The sequence below is a fragment of the Hesperophylax consimilis genome, chromosome 21 (assembly GCF_061612785.1).
Source record: "Hesperophylax consimilis isolate HC1 chromosome 21, BYU_Hcon_1.0, whole genome shotgun sequence".
Taxonomy (NCBI): domain Eukaryota; kingdom Metazoa; phylum Arthropoda; class Insecta; order Trichoptera; family Limnephilidae; genus Hesperophylax; species Hesperophylax consimilis.
In genome coordinates, this window is record NC_142856.1 from 7,638,542 (window position 1) to 7,665,339 (window position 26,798).

Sequence of the window (26,798 nt, forward strand, 5' to 3'; positions counted from 1 at the left end):
AATGTCTTGACCGCTATTATCATATTTACGTCTTTTGACGTTCTAATGTTCCGAGTGGTTAAGAAAACAATTTGGCTGGCTACTATACGAGACAAGTATAATAAAACCAGATTATTTTTTGTTTAATTTTATAAACTTATTTTTTGTAGTTTCAATAGCTGTGAACCAACTACATAGATAGTAAAACTAATATAACTTACAAAAATACTCATTTTATGTTAAATTATTATTATAAAATTACCTGCGGGCGCTTGTCGATTTTACCCGCATAACAGAACACATGCAAAATCTGGGACTGCAAGTCAAATTCTAGACAGACATGTTTACTCTATCACTGCGTAAATCATACTAACGAAGGCAATAATGAAAGTGTCAGCGACTTTGCCAAACTTACAAGCAAACAAATGTAGGTGGAGATTTATAGAACGAGAGCGTGTGACGAAGGATTAATTGAACTAAACGAATTTCCCCAGCAAGAAAAAGTTAGTACTTGTTTTAACACTTAAATTATTTGTATTTTTGCAAAAAGAATTATTTAAATGATTCTTAAACTAAAATTAATATTTTGGACCAGTCACACGAGGCGGATTCGTTTGTAGGGATTCACTCAGCCAAATCTGATAAATTCGTTCAAACAACCACGCAAACTGTGCATTTTCTGCTAACTTTCAAAAAGACATTTCTACTTCCTCCAGATTTTGACTAGACCGAGCTGATGGCTTCGTTGAACAACCGACATAAAGTCCACCTTGTATGAACATTTATTTGATCAATCACAGACTCTTTGCTTACCCATCATAAAAAATAAATAACACACTATTTTTTGGTTCATGATCCGCGTTAATACTATATACAATTTCAACAGTTTTTACAGTAAAACAGGACATATATACAGGGCTTCTACAGCTCCATAAACTTCAAGAAGCCAGCTTCCTCAATGCTTTTAAAGGAAGCTTTCAATTCCCGATTGTAATTTCAGGAATTCAATATTCAGCAAAAATAAATGATACTAACACGTAAAAGTTGCAGTCAGTATTGAAAAATCAGAAATTGCAATCATTCAGATGTGAAAGCTGCAGTCAGAAATCAAAATATAGACGGGAATCAGAAGCATTGAGGAAACCTAACTTTTGGTGGTGCACCAAACTTGCTCCTGAGAGAGGATCTAATCTTAAGTATTCTACCAAACAAACAAAAAGTACTTCCTTAAATATGTTATTACATACATATTTTTTATTGCGCTCTAACTTTAATAACTTGTGACACTCCATTTCTGGTACATGTCCCTAAACTACCTTAATGATAAAAATGTTTTTATTTCGCAACACTATACAGGGTGTTAAGGGATGCACTTGACTTACTTTCCTGACATTATTTGGAGTAAAAAATGTTTATGAAATTTCGGAATCTGGTAACATTTAATTTTTTTTTTTCAAAACTAAGCAATAAAAAAATTTATCCCACATATCACTGGTCACTTAGCGTAGTAAGCGACCAACCCCTCACACCGACCCTAACTGTCCAAATACCTGCTGATTTTTCCTGTTAAAAAAAAAAAAAAAACATCAAAAATGTCACCAGATTCCACAATTTCATGTACATTTTTTACTCCAAATAATGTCAGGAATCACTGGTTAAAATAATTCAAGTATGTCCCTTATCACCCTCTATAGATCTAGCCTAGAACGACGACTTAACTAAATATGCATACGGTAAAAAGGAATTACAACCATCCAATAATAAAAATGAAATCATTAAGTTGTGAAAACCAAGCCACTGAAATCTTTCAGTAATGAGAAATACAAATAAGAATGAAAATCGTAAACATTTCAACTCTACTTCAATTTTATATAAATTATTATTTGCACGGGGTGAAAATTACAAATGATATTTGACATATTGATGTGTTTTAGCACAACTTTTATGAAGTGTAGCATGTGTTTTTTGCGCTTCTGCCCATTTTAAAAGGTTTTATGTAAGATTACAGTATCTTGTTTCGGTTGTTATAATTTTTAACATTAAAAATCAATGCTCTGATTTTGTAAATATTTACACTGAAATTTGTGGCAATTACTTTGTAGCAAAAATAATCTCAATTTTTAAGTTGTTAAAATTTAGGATGATCTATATGTATAACTAAACTTAACCCTTTGTTAATCTTATTCTATCAAACACCAACTGATAAGCGCAAAAACAACACTAAAGTAATACATGAACCACTAGGAGAAAAAAGTAAGGCACATAAGAATTTAATAGGCAAAAATAACGATGTTGATTTTTAAATATTACTCAATCAAAAAGCTATATTTTAGTTTTTTAAAAACGAATACAAGAAATAAAATAAAACATACTATTAAATTGTTGCCTTAGTTTATAAAAAAGAATGTAATTAACCAAAAAAATAAATATTAGCAAATAAAATCTTCCCACAAGGCGTATGGACGTGAAGTTCTAAGTTGGCGACGATCGTGTCTCATGGGATTTATATAACCCAAAAACTAACATGAAATATGAATAGGTTCTTCTTTAGCCAATCTACCCACTGCTGCATATGCTAGGACCTCCTTCCCGTCTTTCCAATATTTATATAATGACGTACCATAATAAAATTGTGAATTATTAAAGAGGATAGGGCCAATTAAAAAAAAATACTTAAGTTGTCTTCACGCTCCCATGATAATGCAGGTAAAGAATATAAAAGACGGTGCCTAACATTGCAAACATAAAATTCCTCTACTGAGAGCTGAGAGCTGATTGTAACTCGGAGCGGGGAGGAGAGGTGGTGGTAGTCGGGGGAGGTTATTCCTGTTTCAGGACTCCCATCTCCTCCAGCAGATCTTGAAGTCCGTCTGGAACTTTCCCTTCGTCTAATTCCTTGGCCCATATTTGATACTGGAAATAAAAAAATTAACAAAACATTATTGACCTTTCGACAAGTGAGTTTTTGCAAAAATTAACTCTGGGGAGTTAATATCATAGATTGATTAACAACTAATAAAACATTTATATTGTGAATCGACAATCATCAGTTTTGCAACTCAAATCGGTATCCCTACCCGCGTCTGTCTATTTGTGCGCTTAGTTCTTCTTAACTAGTATATTGTGATAGGGTTTTCACTATCATTTAGAGATTTTTTTCTGTAAGGTTTATATATATAAAATACAAGCATTTTATTTTTGTAGAAAGTAGAGAAATGTTAATGTTTATCCTAGAATTCACAACCTCAAAACATTACTTAAATTATTCACAGCCCTGAGTAATGCCGGGTACATGTCAACTAGTATTTTCTAAGAATTATAATTAGTTTGAATTTTAGCAGAGGACACCTCGGTGCGTCCATACTCCTTTAGGACTTTCTCATTCGGGCGAACCATTTCGTCCATACTGCGGAATTAAAAACAAATTCCTTGTGGAAAGGAAACAAGTTCAACAAGGTTATGTAACATTAACCGGTTGTGTGCCTTAAGCGCGTTTACGTGCTCTAGGTAGCCGTGCTCACAAGGCCAGCTATACAAAATGAGAGCGTTAACACGGTGTTCTATATGACGATTTTGCTTGTCAAACTCAAGTAATTTGAAAAATCTAAAATATGGAACCCACGGTGCATCTATTAGGATGATGAAGAAATAATTATAATATAACAGTTCACAAATTATATCGACTTTAGAGTGATCTAAATTAAGCTTCAAGGTATCGGTGTAAAAAATTTGTAGCCTGTCGGTACATCCAAGCAAAATACCTTCCAGCATTTAAAGGGTTAACAGATGTCAGCATTTGGATAGGTGAATTTTAATTTAATGACAAGATTACAATGAATGTAGTTTTACCTACATATTTGTTCAGGGTGGAAATTGCTGAAGTATGTATTGCTATGGGGAAAGAGCAACATTCAGAATTAAACAATGCTTGAAATATCTTCAACCAGTTTTTGAAAGGGAACTGAATAGGAGTAGCCATGTTGAATAGCTTTGGTGCAATAAGATGAACGGTTGCCCGGCCTTTTTCAAACAAAATTTAGATTGGAATTCTTTTATTCGAAAGGTATGGTAAATATCTAGTACCGGTAATTACTAAAAAAAATTAGCTTGCCTTTTCTACTATGCAAATATAAGGAAATATAAAATAAAAAAATGAATTGCTAAAAAAACTATTTTGATGGGCTTAAATTTAATTTTCAAACAACCTATTTACATTGGGACAAAAATTTGTTGTATATAAATTTTAAATTCAGATACAAAAAATTACTTTTTTACAATGTTTTTTTTATATTTCGTTGTATTTTCATAGCATATTGGGAAAGGCTATATATTTTTATTAACTAGTATTAATTCTCAAAAAATTGTAGAAGTTGCTTCAAATATCTTGAAAAATGTAATTTTTTAATGGAATATATTTTATAATTTAACAAACAAATAAATAAAGCACCACATATCGGTACTAGATATTTGATATACCTTTTGATTACAAAAATAATTATTCAGTTTGGTTGAGTATTTTGACCTCAAATCCAAATTTAAGTTTTGTATGGAGAAGTACTCTCCCCAATATTCTGATTGCCAATGACTCCAGGCACTTTCTTCACGAGCATTCTGATGTCGAGCTTAGGAAATTGAGCTCTCTCCAACGTCCCGAGCTTAGTATTAGTATTCTTAGCAGCTCTGACCTATCAGAAGCTGGCAGTTCTAATCAAACTCACGACAGAATCAGAGGCATTTCCAGCATATTATGTTGGTTAACTACAAGATGAAAAGATCCATACAAGACTAGTACATCCACAGTTATTTACCTTCTCCAGCTCCTTGCGTAGCGCCAGCACGGCCTTCTCGCGGTCGGTGACCAGCTCCTCCAGGTACTGGTAGCGCAGCTTCTTGCGAGCGCGGCACTCGCGCGCACTCTGGCGGCTGCGCTCCAGGCGGGCGCGCATGTCCACCCGCTCCGGGGCTGCCTTCCTGCCCGGCCTGCGTCCCCGCTTGCCCCCCTCCTTGCGCGCTTCTCCACGGGGCCCTTCCTAAACAACAACATTACTTCGTCAACAATGACCGCTCATCCAACTCAAGGTTAGATAATAAAGTGGAGGTCGGGATGTTTCAAAACTCACAGAAGCCATAACGGCCATTTTGTTATGGTAGTCATTTCATGTGAAACCGCACAAGAGTCCCAACTGCTTCCAATTGGGGTATGTTGTGAGGCTGAAGGTAGTGGGGAGTGACTATTCAGATCTGGTCACCAAACACGGCTAAAGCCATTTCAAGCAACGTTTCAATTCTGAATGGTTGTCTTACACCGGGGCGATACTGAGTATCTTCCACTCTGGAACGTGCCGCAAGTAAATTTTATGTGAATAATTTGTGTTATTTCACAATTTAAAAGAGTAAATTGTGAAATAACACAAATTATTTACATAAAATTTACTTGCGCATGCCGGGATTCAAATCTGCAACCTCTGGCTTGCGTCGGAAGCCTTACCCCTCGACCATGGAGGCCGTCAAAAGCTAAAATTAAGGATAGAATTGTTTTTAATAAGATTGTCAATTTGACAATCATCAAATAAGTGATGGAGTTTGAAACAAACTAACCTTAGAACATATCGTTGTTGTGCTAGCAATATATCTATTGACTTTTTAAATCGTTGCAAGCATAAAAAATTGTATCTCTTCAATTTTTTTTGTTATGAAATGGAAAATGAAAATAGCAAGCAATACTAAACATTAAAAGACATTACTAAATGATGTTGCAATACAATTTAGTCTGTTAAAAAAAGTAACAGACATGGTCAGTTCGCAGCTATATTCTCGGTGTAATGATATGGTGGTGCATACGTTAAGTAGGAAAGAGTTCACATGGCAGCCGTAGGCCTCACGGTCAATCATTGCCAGCTGAAGCCTGCCAGCAGAAACTGCGTCCTGCCAAGCAAGTGACTCTGTAAGCATGTTCTGATAAACCGTGGCAGTTGCTGCAACCTGTGTGTTGTTGTTTTGTCACCATTCAGGATAAAACACAGAATGAACAAAGTTTCTGCACAATTGGTTCATGTCTGAAATCATCTAACGGTTGCTACGGTGATAGCAATTAACACGATTCGCCTGAATATGTTCATAGACACTAGCACTAACAGGAACCCTGTCAATGCAAAGCACCGATTTCTGCTATGATCGACCATGTGTGGCTCACGGCTGCCATGACAAAACTCTTGTACAAAATGCGTGCGCCAATTAACCGTGTTACGTGCCTCTGCATGTTTGTGATTGTCATCAGGAATATTAAATTATCAGATTCCGAACATATATTGACTAGTTCTTCATTCTCAAATACATTCCCGCATCGCCTACAATTAGGACGAGGGATGCTATTGGTTAGTTTTGCTTACAAATGAGATCCCTGGAAGGGATGATGCATCTGTGATGACCTATAATAGGTCATGTTTCAGAACTAGAGAGAAAATTGCTTCCCGGTGCGTACTGAGCGACCTCTGGCAGGTCTGACCCAAGGACTCTTCGTAAACTGTCTACTTCAGAGTGCAGCTAACCCCTAAGGGAGAATATACTCATTAAAACCTTTGTAGCGAAGAAGTTACCTAACTTCGGAGATCTCTGGCAGGTCAGACTAGTTCAGTTCAGTTAACCCAAAGAGAGAAAATACTTATTGAAACCCTTTTGGTAAAACAAAGGGTTAAGGGAAAATATTATGTTAACGATAAAGGTGAAACCTGTTCTTCAGTGAAGTTAAAATTTATTACACCGTCTACTATTGAACAGCTATAAATACGTGTTATACTTGCAAATTGGGTAGTGCATGAAATCTGACATTTCAGTATACAAACCCCTAGGCAGTGAAATATGTTGCTTAAATACAGAAAAGTGGGACACGGTTAATACGCACTTAAAAAAACTTTGCATCAGTTAAATAACAATGAGAAATAAGTATTTCAGTTTCCAGTAAACGAAAATAATACAGTTATTTCACTTGGCGGCCCATTGTTATTGAAGTAAGATTTTTAGGTTAGTTTTCCTTCATCTCTTATTTAACCCAAAATATGAACCTAAAATAGTAGTACGAGAGCCCACGACCAAAACCATGTCTCATAGCAATACGGCAAAAACCCTATAAAATCGTTAGATTGTATGATTCTGAACCCGACTAGGTGTGTAGTAACGGTCGAAAGTGTAGCAACTGCGTGGGAGGCCATTTCTGCTGTGTCAAAAAAAAAAGACAGTCGGTATTATAGCAATACGTCTGATAGTGAAAATGTACATAGATTTTATAATTGTATTACGAAAAAGTTTGTTTTCAGACATTTTGCGCGTAGCATATAGCCTGAGCGCATTTTTGAAAATGTCAACAAATTTAGCCGACCTGTATCATAGCAATACGGATAAATTTTTTTTCAACTTTTCGTATTGCTGCCATGATTACCAAAAACCTATTTTCAGACACTTTAAGTGTAGCATATACTCCCAAAAACGAAAATAACGTTTCGCAGTCGCCTGGCCGACACCTCTGTTAAATGTTTTTTTAAATTTACGGCCTTCATAGATATTCAAGAATCTCCCTTGTCTATTATATGTACTTTGACAGATGACAGATGTCATTACTTATTTCTTTGTTAATTATCATCTAATAAATTCAGGGTCGCAACGTATTCATTGGTTTGTAACAGAAAATTCAAGATGCCTCAATACGATTTTTAAATGATATCTGAGTATCGAAAAGTTGTCTGATAGAGAAGGTGCTACACTTAATTTGTCTGATATAAATTTTTTGCACATGTGGACAACTTATTTTATCATGTCCAACAATTTTCAGACATATTGCTATGATACCGATCGGTAAAATTTGTTAACATTTTCAAAACGGTCTCAAAATTTAATGCGTTCACATTTCCGTCTGAAAATTGTTTTGTTCGCATCAAATAACCAAAATTTACTAATAAAAAAGATTTTCAGACGTATTGCTATGAGACATTTTTTTTGTCTCATTATTAATTTTTTTAAGTGATTTTACGGGTTCGCGCTACACCACTAACGTCTGAAAAATATGTTTCCGGTATCTCAGAACTATCATTCAACTACAGTCTGCAAATCAGACATATTGCTATGATGCAGTTCGGTAAAATTCTTTGACAATTTTGAAAATTCGGTCAGATCAAACGCTACGCGGAAAATGTCTGATATTGGTATTTTCGAGTTCAGGATAATCGTATCTATCGATTTGATGCGGTTTTGGCCGTATTGCTATGAGACAAAAATTTTGGTCGTGGGCTCTCGTACTATAGGTTATTATTACAGGTTTAATTAAAAAAATAACTATTTTAATATTATCATGTCAAAAGAGTGAATAAAAGACATCAAATTGAGGGAGTGCATTCACGCAGGTGCAGGTGTGAAACTTCAAGGAAAGCACACCAGGCACACATACACAACTCATACAATACTAGGTTCCCAGGCAGACGTGCAAACGTTTCCTATGCATGCAACTCATTTGAATCGTAGTATCGCAATATTCAATGGATTTTACATTATAAATCACTTTGTAACATATGTCTAATCTATTAGTTGTTCTTCTCACAATTTATCAACAGAACGAGCAATAAATGTTTAAACTTTAAATCAACTCTTTGGAAGGCGTTTCACGGCTAACATCTTTCTTTGACATGTCCAACGCAGATCTGGACGGCGCATCGGCGTTGCATGAGGAGCAGTATTTATTTTTTTGGAATAACAATGAGTAAAACTTCAAATTGTAATATTTAAGTATTGAAGACAATATTAGCGATTCTTGAATGAAAATTTGAAACAGAAAATCAGAAAAAAAAACGTTCACATCAGAACCTTGCCGGGGCACCACTCTACCAATTGAGCTAATGGGACCCTATCTCCTTCGGTCATATTTAACTGTATCATACTTCAAATAAGAACTACCAACATTATCTTCATTTTCTCACCGCACATTATTATTGGCTGCTATCTTAATTGTCTAGATTGCATTTAGTTCGAGTTGAATCTTGCCATCGTACATACGATTTGAGGCCAACATACCTAACTTATATGCGACATGTACGACTTTATTAAATTATAAAATACATATAGAGCATTAAATTTTCACGATTTTCATGATAGATAATAATTATAATATTTTTCTCGGTGTGCTGTGCATAATATGATGAAAAAAATAAATATGATGAAAAAAATAAATATATTAAAACAATAAAAATTTTATTAGCGTAAATTCAAATTACAAACAGAGGCAACTTAGTCAATTATTTAGCTCTGCGTACTGTGCAAATATGATGAAATAAAAAAAATACGTATTAACAATAAAATAAAAAACCGTTTTATGGGTGTAAATTCAAATTACAAACCAAAGTTGCAAAATTTTATTATTTAATGACCTGTATTTTATAACTAAAAGCACAGATAAATAAAGTAGCATGTAAACCTACTAGGTATTTGCTACACCTTTTGAATAAAAAAAAATATTTTGATGTTTGGTTAAGTATTTTGTCCTCAAACCCAAATTTAAGTTTTGCATGAAAAAGGCCGCGCAGCCATTCCCTAAGATTTATTTTGAGCAAAGATTAAAGAGATAACACCTGCTTTATGTATACGGATTTTCTGGTCGGTACCGTCAACTAATAAGATTATTTATTCAAAAAAATAAGGTCCCATAATATACACTCAAATGCATAATAGAGATCTACAATTATCCGCATTGTTCATGGTTGTATTATAAAAATGCTAATTTACAATTAAATAACGAGGACACTGCCGATGCGCCAAAATAAATAAAAAAAAACGTATGAGATACAGTAAAAAAAAATTTTTCAATTTTTATAATTTAGACCGATGCAGGCCACCAAATGAGGACACGAAATATTCTTTTGCACTGGGTTTATTTTATTTTCACAAACTATGAATACAGTTAAAAATTTGCGGAAGATTTAGGACAGATTGTTTCACAGAATTTTAACAATTCATCAAATTAATTTTCCAGTTCTGTAAAGGTTCTATTCATGTTCTGTTATTGTATCATCATGGGCCAGTTGCTACACAAAACTGAAATAATAACAGAACTTGAAATACAACGTTGACATTTGAGTAATTGTTCAAATTCTGTGAAACAACCCATCCTTAGGACGGGTTGTTTCGGAGAATTTGAACAATTCTTCAAATTTCAAAGTTAATTTTCAGGTTCTGTGAAAGATTTTTTCAAGTTCTGTTTTTATTTCAGTTCCCTCAAGGAACTACCCTATGCTGATATAATAACAGAACTTGAATAGGACTTTCACAGAACCTGGAAATCAACATTGAAATTTGATGAATTGTTCAAATCCTCCGAAACAACCCGTCCTTAGGACGGGTTGTTTCGGAGAATTTGAACAATTCATCAAATTTCAACGTTCATTTTCGGGTTCTGTGAAAGACTTATTCAAGTTCTGTTTTTATATCATTGTAGGCTAGTTGCTTGACAAAACTGAAATAAAAACAGAACTTGAAAAAATCTTTCACAGAACTTGAAAATGAACGTTGAAATTTGATAAATTGTTCAGATTCTCCGAAACAACCCGTCCTTAGAGTTTACGACTGATTATGATTATCGTAATAAAAATATGAAATTTTCAATAATTATTGTTCTAAAACCGCACTTTCCGAAAGGGTTCCAACTGGCTACAACGTCATTATGACAGAAAACGCCAAATTCTGTCACAAACGTCGCTCGCCGAACTCACGAATAAAAACTAACATGTTTTGGCGGCAAATCGAAAATGGCACATTTAAAATCGTTATAGAAAATTTATTTGGCAACATAAAAATACCTTCAAACCGCAATTTTTTTTTTGAGAATAAAGAACACCAGCGAAAGTACTTTTTTATCTAACAGCGCCGCCCCTGACTGAACAGTTAAATATGTCGACCCGAACAGAAGTATGTCGACCTGTAGTTATTAAATTTATTTTTATTATGAAAGCTTCGGCCTTCGTATGTTCGTAGAACAGGTATGCGTAGGTACCGTGCATTCAAAAAAATATTAAGGTGTCCACATCTAATACGTCACGGGTTCTTAAAAATACTAATTCATATTACGTGTATTAAGTAGGTATGCGAAGGTACCGGGCATTAAAAAAATATTGAGGGGTTCACATAATACGTCACGGGTTCATATTACTATGTACCTAGATAGTTAGGTAAGTACGACATAGAGACAAAATAAAATAAGTATAAGAAATGTTCACTTCATCCGTGTAGTAAGTTCTTCAAATTATTCGCAATACGTATGCGCATGAAAAATTGAAAAAAATAGCGGTAAAAAGTGCTTCAATTTAAAATTGCCGGTAAGTTAGTTTCAAATATGAAACTGAAAAGAAAGATAAAATAATGAATATTGTTTTAGAAATTAATATTACAGAAAGTTACCGATTAGATTCAAAGATTATAATGAATTCTGCGTAATTTCAAAGCAAGTTTGATGTCAAATTGAAAGGAACAAAAAAAAATGGGTGCGTAACTGCGTTTCACTTACCTACTAGGTAGGGGCCCTCTACACTTGAGAAAATTCTCAAAAACTAATAACGTTTAATCTCAAAAAGAAAACTTAATTCCATTCTTAATTATTTAAAAGACTTGAAGAAATATATTAAATTATATCCTAGATTAATTACACCGAATAAAAATAACACACAATAAATAGTAATCAATCAAAGAAAAGTTATTGATAATTTATCATTATCGACTACGCACTACACACGGGCACAGACTGGCTGTGTCGAAGGAAGATCCTATTATGTACAAAATCTACGACGGATAACAGTTGGAGGTTGCAGGTTGCATTATTACCAGTTAACGCGCAAATGGGTGTGTAAAAATATTTTTAACCTACACGATCACAGCAGCAAGCTTCTTTATTCTACGACAGCAACGTTCAGTTAGCAACAGCGAACGATTTCACTATCAACACAAAAACGTACATATGTAATACGGCGCACTTAAAAATAACGACGGAGTTACAATACATTCCTCACAGAAATGCAGAAAAAATCACTTAAAGCATTGTCCAAATAAGGCCCAATTACTTTCAAACTAAAATTTAACTATTTTTTATCTTTTTGCAGAACTTTAGTACAATTATGTTGTGGAAAATGCATTTAAAAGAATGCACCGGAAAACATGCAACTGCGCGTGGCGCAGAAAAAAATATTTTTGCACGGTTAAAACATTCGAAGAAAAAATACACAATAACACGGGTGAAATCATATTTTTTAAGGTTACATTATGTCAGAAAATAAACGCCGGTGCAACTGGTAGAAGAGGAAAACACAACAAGCCGACGACAATGTACTGCGTAGAACCGCCGGTCACGTACGCGCCTATCCGAATCGGAATAACAACACAGCAGCAAGGCGAAACGCCGTCGGAACTCCGCCATTACAAGAAAAACTGATAAAAGAAACAAAAGAGCAACGATTAATGCTTAATCTTCATGAGGCTGCGTTTATTCCTGTAGGGAAATCCGTAAATGGAACATTTCAAATTTTCATTTAGTTAGGTTTGCGTTCGGTACTTACCGGCTTCGCTGCTGCGTAGGCGAGCGCTCTCCAGCCAGACGGCGCGAAGCTAAATGGCGGCCGCGGGGAATAGGTCGCGGATTCGAGCCACCATTGCACGCCTGTCTCCCTCGGTCCCACAGTTGCGCATTGGGCGAGGCGAGGTAGGAAGATGTGCGTGATGTTTCGAGATAAACTTTTGTAAAGACAGTTTACACGCAACGATTCTAGGTTGCCAACAGATAGGTCAAAAATACGGCGAAGGAATTGCCTATAATAGGATCAAAAATAAATATTTCGTAGAGGGGCCTAGCCTTTCGCCGAAGGACTTGTTGACGTTGAGAGGTACTATGTACATACTCGTCGAATCATTTTAAGTGTGGATATTCGTCAAGATGGATATGTCAGAGGCTACTTAAGGCGATGCCATACGTAGTAATGCAAAATCATGTGTTTTTGGTTTGAAAATTTGGTCGGCTAGAAATGTTTTAGATACTTTAATTAAATACTGCGAGTAGAATACATCTTGGCCTTTGAAATAATCGAGTATTTTTTAGACAAGTCTTTTTATAAGCACAGAAAAAAATAATAATAGGTATAAGGCCTATGAAAACTGCTTTAAAGTTCAAAATCTCCTACTTACGAACCCATTTTCGGGTATGATTTTATTGTATAATGTCGCAAATTAAGTTATTTATAAAATGATCGAAAAAAATTTAAATATTAATGCATGAACATCCACAAAATAAAATAAAAGGCACTTTTTGGCCATGTTTTTTTCTTGCATAAATCAAAACAGGCGGATGGTGTTAAGCGAGAATTTAAACCTTATCGCCATCTACGTAAGGGTTGTTATTGATAGCGGCTCAATTTAAAATATTACACCTCGTAGTGCATCGCCTTAAACATCTTTAAACACTACTGGCACTAATAACAACAAACATTGAAAAAATTACAACATTTTCGCGTTTTGCGAGCACAAACATACGCAGGCTGATTTTTATATATCAAGCTTAAGATTATATATAAACCAGTTAGAATTTAACTCAATCATTTGTAATTAGTTTTATAATATAAGACGTTGTCCTGTCATAGACTATCTTCTATGTAGGGAAGTTAAAATTTGTGGTTGTATGTATTTTTGGATGAGAAATAAGAAGAAAAAAAATTTTTCTCGAGTCCAAAACTATCCCATATTTGATGTTGGAACCAACCATACACATTCACAAACTTTCATTGAAATCGGTTGGGCGGTTACGGAGATTAGCGTGTACGAACACAGTGACACGTGATTTTATACGTGTCACCTGTGACGGGCAAAAACTAAAAACATGTTTTTTTAAAACAGAGCCATCTGTTGGAAAACATGTTTTTTTAGAGCGCCTTCCGTTGGACGTAAAAACAACACGCTCCATTGTTTCTCCATCTGCACAGCCAGACTGAGCCACAGCGACGTGTGGCGGGGTACAACTAGTCATTGATACAATTCTAAAAACTCAAGCTCGTTAGGCCACGTATCGTCAGTATCGAACGGTGAAGTGCCGAGACGAGAGCAAGCGAGACGAGATGAGAGCACCACGTACACACCATGTTCATATATCACAATCATACATATTCAATTCGGAAGAATTAACAAAAAAAAAATTTAAACGAAATCGTAACAGTTTTTTTTTTTTCAGTTTTCATATTATATTGACACTGGTCTTTTTAAAAGCAAGCCACAGTATTATTCTCTGGGCGGAAAAGATTATATCAATGGCAACCGGTCGAAATGTAAAATCCGTCTTACTAGATCGTTGGCGGTCGATCACGATTCATCCAGGACTAGTCGTTAATGACCATTGGTGGATGGAAGGGAAAATAATAACGGCATTGTCATCTATTCAGAATCGAAACATGGCTTTAGACATGTTTAGAGATCTGAATAGCCAGGTACTTTCCAAAGTTCCTCTTCAAAATATTCCCTTCAGCCTCACAGTTGTACTATAAAAAACCAAAGTAACTATAAAAGCAGTTTGTTACAGAAAGGACAATGAGAACGCAGCTTTAGCCGAGACACAATACGACTCGCGCTTACAAAACCGACCGGGCCTGTCCAAAAAATTGCTTTCCGATCAAGTGGAGAACACGAGTAAATAGAGGCAAATTTCTACGCGAAACATAAATCACCGAAAGAATGTTAATCGAACATTTTTTGTGAGGTGGTCAGAACGTTCGCAATACTCGCACTGAAACTGCTTTAGGTCAGTTCAAAGACGGTAACTGAAACACGAGTAGAAAAGTGCAACAACAAACAAGAATATTCGTGCGTTATTTTGTGGATAAAAGGTTTTTTTGTAAAGTGGATGTATTTTAAAAGTTGAATTTGAAGTGAGATGTGTTGAAAAGTGAAAACGCTTTTAGGAGCTCGGTTTTGCGGCGCAGTTTTACAAAAATAACGTCGTAGTACGTAGATTGTCGCGCCTATTGAGTTAAATATGCCGAGTCTTGGCACTTAGCAACAAAATTTGGCAAAATTAAGAGGTGTTGACCAGTGGCGGCCGGTGGTCAAAATATGTGGGGGTTCACCGGATTACAACATTAAGTCATAAAATAAATTAAATAAAGGTACATACCTATTTATAAAGAAGTTCTATTCTCTGTTCATTTTGTTTAGCAAAGACCTCTATCAATGCTTAACACTGATAGTGCGTTCAGTCTGTCCTGGCTCTACGTGTTAAAAGATTTTATTCTTTTTAACGTTGAGAAACATCTTTAGCTTTCAACTGAGGTCATTCCAAAGGTCACGAATGGTGCACAAAAGTTTTAGTAATTTCACAGTCTCGGGAAAGTCTTCTAATAAACAAGTACTATAAAAAAGTTGTAAAATTGATAAAGCGCCGTTAGCTTTTGAAAAATCGTCGCGGGCGTAAATTGCACAGAGTTTACCTTTTAGGTACTGAACTTTATTAAGGAAGTCATACGTTTTAAGCGTCACGTTGAAATCATGTTCTGGGAAATTTGACCTGTATCGATTTTTATTAAATAGCTCATTATGGTGTTTACCTTAGGCACGGTAGCCTGAATCCAATTGCATTCTGATGTCAACTTTTCCTAAAACCTTTAAGCTCAAAACTTTTTGTAAATGTAAATGATAAGAATTATGTTTTTTGATTTTTTCAGAAAGGTGAGTTACATCAGTAACACCGCTGATTGTCCAAACTGAATCAACATCGTAAATTAAACACGTAAAACAAAATAAACTATTCAATTGATCACATGCACAGAGCTACAAGCTTTGTTATACATTGTTTTGTTAAATGATCGAGTAAACTTGTTCGATCCAGATTTGCACTCTTATTTTATTATCAGTTCAGGTTTTAGGTGGACCGGCATTTTTTATTATCACTTTGTTTTCAAAACTCGACCTATTATTCTTAATGTATTCCACATTCAAACTCACTCTTAATTTATACGTTGAACAAACACAAAAGTAATCATAAATTAGTATAACATGCAATTGATATGCCTTATTAATAATTGATATACAAGATCGATATAACCTGCAATTAAACTTCAAAACTTTCTCAGAGTAAGAAAAGTTTTAAATTCAAGATACAATGCCTGGCAACGGCGAGTACTGACTGAACTGATAATAAGTAATCTGACCATCACTCATCTCTTAATGACAAGTTTTATCCTGTATGCTTGTATCGAAGAAGCGTAACATTCGCTGAAAAATAGCAGATGGTAAATTGAAACAACGATATCGACAATAATATCAAACATACGCGTTTTAGTTTAACTTTCTACTGAATAAACCGTTCCTTCTGATGTGGTGGTAAAACTCCGAACGCCGTTCTTGATATGGTATTATTTGCAAAGAATAGTATGTAATGGTATGGACCCACGCTTTCGACTGTTCCACAGAATATGCGACAAAGCAGTTAAATTTTGGATCGCAATCGAAAACGAACTGCTACGAACATAGGCACAAGTCAAAGTCGGTCTGCAAGTTAAGCGCGCTTAATAAGTAGGTACCTTTTGAATGAGATATTATAACCGAACCGAGTTTCGTATTGTGATTAGCCATGTCGGAAATTTTGTTGGTTGTTCGGCGCTCGGGAGCACATATTAGCTGGCCGCCACTGGTGTTGACAGAATGGATGAGCTTTTTTAACTTGGTGGTTAGTTTTGTTCGTTTTATTAGTTTTGTCGATGTTAATAATGCCCTTCTAGTGCAGTGAGGTCATAATAACTATATAACTAATGCAAGATGTATTGATGAGGTTAGGTTATTGAAAAGCGTGCTTTAGTCTTATAGGATAAACGCGATGTGGGCGAGTATCTTAATCCAAAAGTATGAACATTCTTTGATTGTTCATCATTATGAAGAATTCACTTCGATCGAATAGAATGGCGATGTACAATGTCAGACAGAGTAAGAGAGATGGAGCGTGTACCAAAATGTACTTAGTCGATGACGCCATCGGAGGGAGATAAAGAGATGGAGGGTTGGGATGAACCAGGCTATTCAAATCTGGTCACTAAACACGGCTAAAGTCATTATCAAGAAACGTTTCGATATATTTATTGTCATCAGGTTTAATTCGTAGAACTCCATTAATATATTCAACAATGTTATTATTCAAATTACAAAAAAAAAAACAGTTTATTTATAAACAAGTTGTGGCAAGAAATTTGTAACCGGACAACTTGACACACCTTAAAGTGATATAAAGTCATGAAAAGTGATGAAACTAAAACTAGATTAAATAGGTTACGTAAAATGGGTCTATATCACTTTAAGGCTTGTTGAATTGCCATTGTGTTGAGTTATCATGTATAACCGTAATTATTATTACGCGTGACAGCTGTTTCGCTTTCTGAATTCATTATCAAACCGTGGTGAAGCCGACTAACAGACGATATATTTATATTATTTTCACATAGGTACTTTTCAGCCTCGAACATTCCTCAAATTAGTCCCACTCGCTTCGACAGTTTGACTCTTGTTACCACAAAAATGATCCAAACATTATGTGCAGCTACTGTAGATACCAACAATAAAAAAATTGTACGTTCGCTAGTTCTCTTTTTGTCCACCTTCAGAGGATGGACAAGTCTACGTGTGCATGTTTTACGATTTATTCAAAACCATATTTACCTCCCAAACGCGAAGAATTATTTTTTGTGAATACCGCACAAGAATCCTAATTGCTCCCAACCGTCTGGAACCAGTGAGACTATGGCATCCCCAACGAGGAACTGCGGTCCATTTTTTTAAATCAACTTTGTGACCTTTTTTTAAAAATATTTTTTTAGAAATTTTGAAAAGAATGTACCCCGTTCGAAGGTCATATTCAGAGGCGGCTAACGCTAAGGAGCGTTGGAGTTACGCATTCCCTAAATTTCGATCAATTTAAAAATAATAATTATAATTACCAACCTGTAACAATACCACCCAAAATCAAAAAAAATAACAGGAACAAAAGTAAATATCCAGTTAAATTTAACCGGCTCGAATTTCGTTATTTGTATCACATGTTGTAAGTGACGTGTGCGATCGGATTCCATATCGCTCACCGAGAAATGTCGCCTGGGAACATTAATTATATATACCGAAAGAGCTTGGATATTGATAGTTGTATTGAAATTTCTCCTAGACAAGAGCGATGCTCACAAATACCTCGAAACTCTTCGGCGAGGCGGAAATAACCGATGACACAATACATTTATTTGTCGCGCTGAGATGACGCCACTTTAGTTTGTTCACAGTTCGTATACGGATAATTATTCCGGTAGGTCAAAGTTCAAAATTGCCAGCATTAGGTACCTGGTGCAAGGGACAGACTGACATTGTTTTTAACGCACCGCCAATGTTTGTGAGTACAAGCCGCCGCTGTCACATCGTACTATATTATTACTAGCATCGTACATGGTTTTGTGTGTTAATTGTAAATTAGATCTTTGTAAGTATGTTCATTTATTTATGTTTTAAAAATAACAAGAGGAAATTAATAAAGAAAATTTATAAAAGAAAACATAATAAAATATTTGTATATTTTTTATTGTTATAGGTAGTTTTAATAGTTAAAATAATTTTCTAAATTTTAATTTTTCGGGTCTCCCGAAAGCGCAGCAAATCTGCAGAGGTGACCCGTGACGTCACCATTCACCCGTCTCAAAAAGCCTAGTTTTTTTTCAACCGGCGCACAGTGGGCTGAAAATCGCCGTTCATAGACATAGAGACTTGAATTTTCAAGGGTCAGACAAAGCATACTCATATGTAAAGCATTAAAATGAATGAACATAAAAAAGTTTTTTCTTCAACTTTGAGGATTAAAAAAAAAACATCGCAAGTTGCGCCACAATACGAAGTACATATGTCAAAAAAATACAAATAAATAGTAGTATATCTGTGTGTAAGGATATAATGGCCAACCTTATGATTCCAGAGATAGCCTCATTTTTGATGTCAGTGCCATACAAATTTTTCTAAAAAAAATGATAACTCCTTCATTTGTACACGCAATTGCTTCATACGAAATTTTATAGCATAGGAATGATCAGCAGAATCCATTTCTAGCCAAAAAAAGACCCTTGAAAATTCAAGTTCATGTCTATGGAAGGCGATTTTCAGCCCACTGTGCGGCGCTGTGTTATGTATGGGAGTCGAGATGTTCGCTAGGAACAACTAGGTAAAATGTTAGCGTGTATTCACTAATGTTATAGTATTGAACCAAAGTGAAAACATTAATCCGTGGCTGCACCCTATAAACAATTTACCGGTATTTAAAATATCTGCATTATAACGTTTTCACCGGTTATAATGTATGTGTGGACCAGGGTTGCCAACGCGTTCTAAAATACCCACAAGAGATTAAGAGTGGGTTATAGGGCAGAATGGTGATTTGCTGGAAAACGGCTCTCTAAAGCGGCTTAATACTACCTTTCGTATGTCATTCTCAGACTTCATATTCTTTGTTACCAATTAATGGACTATTATTTTTCAGTCTGCCTATTTTTTTTTGTAGTTGTTGTAGGCATTCGACCATAAAAAATAAAAACATTGATACACCATACAACCCACTTTTAAAACTTGGATGTATGATTATCGCGTTAATAACGGCTTTACACTATATTTTTAATTTAAAATATGTATATAATACACACATCTGTAGAAGTACGGCCTCTAATTATCGTTATGCTATCTGTGGATATTAACAATTAAATAAATACTTCATCTTGCACCAAATTTTCAACGCATTTCACAGTTTTTTACTTATTCCGGGATGGAAGCCCCCGGTGATGGCGGTGAAGCTATAGGCTCCCTGTTTTACGGCGTATATATTTCGAAAATGCCACAAAGATGTTTCATTAATGGGTCTAAAAGTAGAATACCGACTCACTTAAAGAATTGCAATAATCTTATGAAGCTACAAAAACAGTAAATACTCACAAATTCTCTTTTTTCATGTAAATTTGACGTATTGTATTTTTTCAAGTGTCATATTTTTTAAAAGTTGTAAAATTCAACATTTAATATGCGTTCCTTTTCCTAACGGTTAGCACTAACGTCATGTTGTTTACTGGCGGCATCTTTATGCAAGTGTGTGTGAGAGAATTCATTGTCTTTACGCGCTCTGACTAAGTGGGAGAGTGAACGTTTTTTCATAGGGCAGGTTTGGTAATTGAACCAAAAATTACCAATATTATTTTTCTCTTTGTAGATCAATATTATGATTTATCCATGGCAGCCGGAAAAAATACTCCAAACAAGGTATGCTTCAAGTAACGAATAAATGAAAAAAGATTATTGTTTAGTTGTACTAAATAACACAGAATAATTTAACAAATATATAAATAAAAAAATAAAATTTCTTTTATTTCTCGAGGTCAATTTATTAATGATGTTATTAATATGTATAGATATTCTATCAAATATAAAATTAAGAAATTTACCAAATAAATCCACCTTCGATTTTCTCGAAAACGAAAGCTCAAATAAAAAAAGTCATAACCCAAAATTGACAATAAATGAAAGGTTATTCACAAGTTATCCCTTTATAGGACAACTTTTTTTAAAACGATACGCCCTTAATGGTTTTATTTATGTATTCTATATTCATTTTGATGAACAGAAAAAAACTTTTTTTTGCTTAGCTTTTTTGAAATTTTCGATTTTCCAGCGGGTTTTTTTCTGACCGGTGTCCATTTAAAAAAATGATATAAAATTATTGTTTTCATTACAAAACGACAGGTTGGTAAGGAAAAATGTACTTTTATTTATTTGCGTTACAGGGGAATAACTGCTTTGATAATTTTATAGAGAAACTGACCAGGACGCGATTTTCGTAAATTTACTCAACATGTGAGAACTTTGGGCGGTTGGTTCGATTCAAGACCTCTGTGCGTTACCTCAGAATGATTACAACCCAAGGGCTTATAACTTGTAAACATAAAGAAATATAAACCTTAATGTTGCAGGTCTCAAAACTATCCGTTTTTAGCTTATGACCTATAAAGGGTTTTACCGTTTATACCACGAGTTTCCGAACACCGTGTAAAACAAACTATATGTATCGGAAATGTTCCTCAACACTAATGACAACAGCAAGTGAATGATGAAACATTTATAAAAAATGTCAAATTAAATGCTTTACCAAAATAGTAGGTTCTGCAAATAAGTCATACTTTTTTACTAAGTTGTTTGTTTTACTTAATATTTAACATTCATATTATACGTTCATTGCTTTGCGACAAACGCACATGTGACGTTATATTTTAACAAGTTCATTAATGTACAACTACCGCCCTCTAGTGACATAAAAATGAAGACATTTTGACAGTTTGCGAAATTTCGCTATCATATAACAAGCGCTTAAGAGATATTTAAATTACCCGTAAGTTCCTTTAGCTCCAAAATGAAACAATTTTTTTTTATTGTCCTATTTTCTGCTAAAAAAAAAAACTTATTTTGAAAATTTTCTGCGAAAGAAAACGAAATATAGCACGTTCTCACAATTATTGTACATATTATTTTTAAGGCGATGCCATACGTATCAATGCAAATTCATGTTTTTTTGGTTTGAAAATGTAATCACTTAGAAATGTTTTAGATACTTCAATTAAATACTGCAAGTAGAACACATCTTGGCCTACTAAATGATCCAGTATTTTTTACATAAGTCTTTTAATAAGCCTAGAAAAAATAATCTATCATGCCTATAAAAACTGCTTTAAAGTTCAAAATCTCCTACTTACGAACCCATTTTCGGTTACGGTTTTATTGTATAGTGTGGCAAATTAAGTTATTTATAAAATGATCATAAAACAATTAAATATTTATGCCTGAACGTCCGCAAAATGAAATAAAAGCCACTTTTTGGCGATGTTTTTTTCTTGTATTTATCAAAAAAGACGGATGGTGTTGAACGGGAATTTAAACCTTATCGTCATCAATGTCACACGACGTATAGCATCGCCTTAATATGGTTGGATAAGCAAGAAATGCCCAGAATCCCCGCATTTTAAATGTTAAAAATGAGACGAATGGTGCCGTGCCATTTCGTTGTGATTCTAAAAGTGCGCCAATATAGGTACACACGTGCATTATTCAACGGAATTCGAATAAAATATTTGCCAGATGGGTTTTCAAACTTTGACAAAGGATAAAACAGTGGTGACATGTGGTGAAAATATGAATAATAAATTTTTTATTAAAAAAAACGTTACCGGACAGCAAAGTGCACATAAGATTTTTTACTCCAAATATGCTAAGGAATAGCTGGTTAAAGTTTGTCGGGTACGTGCCGATACACCCTGTATATGTATATATGTATAAACCTTCCGAAAGAAATTCTCTAAATGATAATGAAAACGCTATCAAAATCTGTTGCGTAGTTTAGAAGAACTAAGCGCACAAACAGCCAGACGCGGGTAGCGACTTTATTTTATATTATTTATAATCAATTATTATTATTCAAATTATATAAATTATATTCAAAGTTCTGTTGTGTAATTATTGGTAATCGGACAATTCGACACATAGAATATTTATTTATTTATTTAACGCCCAGAGGGCTTTTACATGGTTGGTAGTATACATAATTTTTAATTTGACAGATACTTTAAAAGTTACAAAAAAAAAAAATTACATTTGATAGAAGCTATGCAACAAGTCATACAAACACAAGAAACAAAAACAGAAAATTACAGCTATTTGTAGGTTTACATGATGTGTTTAGGAGTATTGATGAAATAAATGTTTTAAATGATCCACAAAACTTGCCAAGTTGGTATTGAATATGTCAAAATCACCCAAGTAATGATTTCCCATGGTGTGAAGTCGTTGTATCGGAGAGTGGGCAATGTAGTTACGCTTATGTGTGCTGCTGTAGAATATTGTATTTTGTCGTGTTGTTACTGTGGGTGTATGTATGTTTATAAGTTGCAGGAGTTCACAACAGTCGAATTTAGAGTTGAGTATTTTGTTAATGTTAATGACACACCTTTAAAGTGATATAAAGTGATGAGTGATAAAACAAAAACTAGGTTAGTTTTTTTTTTAATTATATCACTTTTCAAAAGCGTGTTGAATTGTAATTGTGTCGAGTTATCATGGAACATGAAATTATTATTATTACGCGTGACAGCTGTTTCGCCTTCACGGATAAAGACTTTATTTAATACTATTTCGAGATACCTACTATTACAAAAGGTAAATATAGATTCGTTTACAGATTTCATAAAAAGAATCTAAATCATTTCACGCTAGAATCTTGTTGGATTCTCACGAGAACGCAGAAATATAATATGAAATAGTTTTTTTTTTTAACATCTACATAACCATCACGTCCATAGACATATGAATATTAGTAGACCTGCCCTAAGTGATTAAAAGCGTATTATTCCCCACTCCCCATACCGGTTCCATTGGAGCCGGCTGTGCTCGCGTATGGCCGCCTCAAGTGAATTTAGAAAACGTGACGTCATCATTCATGTGCGAACTATGGTCGAGGCATCATCGGTTCATTTTACGAAATAACACGGCAAAATGGTGACTTGTGCTATGAAAACTTGTAAAAATAGATGTGAAAAAGAGAATAAACCCAATTGTCGTATTATATTCCATATATAAGCATTATTTTACTTTATTTTAAGCATATTCACATCGTATAATATGGATCAGTTGTAGAAACATATACTATCACATCGAGAAACGTCTGGACGCGAAACACAAAGCTGGTTGGTTGCTGGGAAGTAAATTATGAACATTTATAAAAGTGTCTTAACTAAATACGTAAACGAAATATTCGACTCTGAAAATAGAAGGAATTTATTTTGCCGAATTTGGACTTCGCAAATTTGTTCATAACGTGGCGAGTAATTTGCGCTCCCATGTAAAAATGTCTATTCATTCAAAAGCAGATTTTACTTTTACGAACTAAATGGTGATATTATAATGCGAGATGCCTATTTACTGTCAGATTCATTTATTGACGAATCACAGTCAGCTTTCCTCCCTGCGTCCCGCAACTCTTGTTTTAACCCCTCGTCCTTAATTTCTCGTCTATTAATATTCATATGTCTGTGATCACGTCGTATTTCCGAAGGAATAGGCAGAGAGGAACCACCAAACAACTCTGCAACCGGGCACACATGGAACACAATAAGCCGTGTGTGCCCTTTCATATGTACCGCTTATCAAACTGGCTTTATAAAAAACTCGAATTTCGTAGAGGTATTAAATATTTAAAATAAATTGTATGGTGTTGAAAATACGAGTAAAATTACTGACAGTCTCAGAAATTGAACTCACAAAGATAGAGGGTAATCGACGCTCTATACCGATCGGCCATTAATCAGTCAAATGTAATATAATATTATTATAATACGAATGAATAAAAAAAAACTAATATTTTTCAATGGAAGATTCCTTCAATTTTAACGTATTCATTAGCGACATCTATCGCAGCAGTTGTGAAGTTTCCATTAATCTAATAGGAATCTACTTTACCATCCAGAACTGCATGACAGACAAGAACAAAATATTGACAATAAAAATACCTAAATGACATTGGCAAATGGCTACCTTTATTATGAAATAATGTATCACAATTTCTCATCAAAATAAATAAGCGTATAATAATATAAATCCACTAAACATTCGGAGAAACATCTTAGAATCCAATAAAAAATGTGGCTCGTACCAAATTCACGTGAATTAGAACATGCAAAACATTGTTATTATTGTGGCGGACATATTTAGCACATTGTGAAATAACAATGTTAAAAATGATTTTAACAATTGACAACATTCGCTTACCATTTGAATATCTTCATCGACAACGGCCATGGCTTCGTAACTCATTTTTAGAGATAGTCGACGATTATTTTAATGCAAAAACAATATTTATTATGAACGAACAATACTTGCTGATGACACAACGTGTGTATGTTTACAAACTAAGCAAGGACATTCTACTGACGTCATAGGTTTGGTCTTCTTTCAAAGAAGTAGTAATAAAAGGGAGCAACTAAATTTTGTACTTTCGTAAAAAGAAACCAGTTATGCCATACACAAATATTTACTGAAAACAAACTTTTTGAAGTATACTAAAATACAAACTTGACCTTGTCCAGCCAACGCCATAGAGAAATATTTTATAGAGTTCATTATTTCATCTGACTCAATATTCTGTACGTTGGTTTTGTTTTACAACAGCATAAAAATATTCAGTTACAAATTCCACATAAAACCCTCAATTAGTAATATATGTGTAACGCATGTATAGCTATTTTTATATTATTTATGGACAAATATAAAATTAAGATTTTACTCTAATCCACTCTAATTTTTAATTCATACAATGGTCAATACAAAACATAATATTATAAGTTGATGACGAATTTTATGTGCAAAAATGTTTTAGAGTTTACAGAATAATAATCTCTATACACGTGTATCGCGTGTATCAGAGTACCTACTCATTTTCTAATCTTATTATGACTTCAAGGTTGTTTAAAAATAATAATGTGTTAGATCAATAGAACACAGTACTGAAATAAAATGTTAAATCAATATGTTGGTAGTTATTGAAATTGTAATACTTTTATTAAACTTATATCCCACCATATTAGCTTTCATGATGATTTCTTGACAACAATCCATTGGAATATAAATAAATAGATGATTTTAATTTTTCAAAGAAAAGTTCAACTGAACGGTTTTCTCTTTGTGATGGCATTAATTATTTTTTAAAATACAAATAACTTTGTTTATTACATCGATTTATTTTTAATAACCCTATTGTGTATGGAAATTAATTGGTGTAAAATAAATTACTTGTCTCTAATAAATGATCTTTTCATAAGCGATCAAAATAAATATAAAAATATTAATCTAGACGGGATATTTAGCGCCTGACACAGGGGATTAAACTTTTTACGCCTAAGATGACGGCATCCATGCTCGAAGGGTAAAGCTCTCGACTAGCAAGCTGAAAGTCGTGGGTTCAAATCCCGGCGTGCGCAAGTAAATTTTATTTGATTAATTTTATTTAATTATTAATAAAGTGTTATTGTATAATCTACTCATTTATTTTATTTTTATTTTATAATATAAAAACAAACAGTACATGATTTACAGAGTTGAAACAATATACAGGAATAAGATACTTCATGTTGTGTACCTATGATATGTTTCCTTGTAATATCTGCTAAGTGGTATGTTTATTCCTTAATTACCAGGTGACTTGTGTACTTTATAGGTGTGTGTGTGACGTGTGTAATATATGTGTGAGTGTTTGTGTGTGTGTGTGTGTGTGTCTGTATGTATGCACATTGAACAGTTTAAATTATTGACATGATGCCACGTTTGAATTTGGGCAGTGAATCCTAAAAAATGTCAATGTTAGAGTTAAGACAAATATTATTTGAGTATGAAGAGCTCGGTTAATTGTCGAATTAGATGTTGCATTTGTTTTATAATTTAGCGTGTGGAATAGCACTGTATGTCGTGTACGTCTCAAAGGTATGTTAAAGTTAATAAGGGACAGAAGATCAGTCCAGTCAATGTCATCGTTTAAAATTCTGTGTATAAATATTGAGTCAGCTACTGCTTGTCTTCGCTGCGCAAAATTTAGAATAATATGCAGTATATTTCCGGCAATTTCCAGAGTGGAAGTTACTCTCAGTATCGTTTTGGTATAAGATCACCAATCAGAATTGAAACGTTTCCTGAAATGGCTTTGGCTGTGTTTGGTGACCAGATCT

At 34.2% G+C, this 26,798-nt stretch overlaps 1 protein-coding gene across 1 annotated transcript; it reads right to left on the bottom strand.

Moving 5' to 3' along the window:
• Nucleotides 1–58: 58 nt before the first annotated feature.
• On the bottom strand, nucleotides 59–24,984 carry LOC149413573 (REPTOR-binding partner-like). Its single transcript, XM_089644565.1, has 3 exons — nucleotides 24,850–24,984; nucleotides 4,788–5,009; nucleotides 59–2,892 (listed from the first exon to the last, which is right to left on the bottom strand). Exons 1-3 carry the CDS (start codon nucleotides 24,892–24,894, stop codon nucleotides 2,800–2,802), a joined length of 360 nt encoding a protein of 119 aa, XP_089500691.1. The 5' UTR covers nucleotides 24,895–24,984; the 3' UTR covers nucleotides 59–2,799.
• Nucleotides 24,985–26,798: the final 1,814 nt, after the last annotated feature.

Excerpts from the sequence above, each read along its gene's own strand:
- LOC149413573 (XM_089644565.1), bottom strand. The coding sequence starts at position 24,894 with ATGAGTTACGAAGCCATGGCCGTTGTCGATGAAGATATTCAAATG. Across the intron at positions 5,010-24,849 it reads TCGATGAAGATATTCAAATG|GAAGGGCCCCGTGGAGAAGC; the intron begins GTAAGCGAATGT and ends GTTGTTGTTTAG. Across the intron at positions 2,893-4,787 it reads TACGCAAGGAGCTGGAGAAG|TATCAAATATGGGCCAAGGA; the intron begins GTAAATAACTGT and ends TTTTATTTCCAG.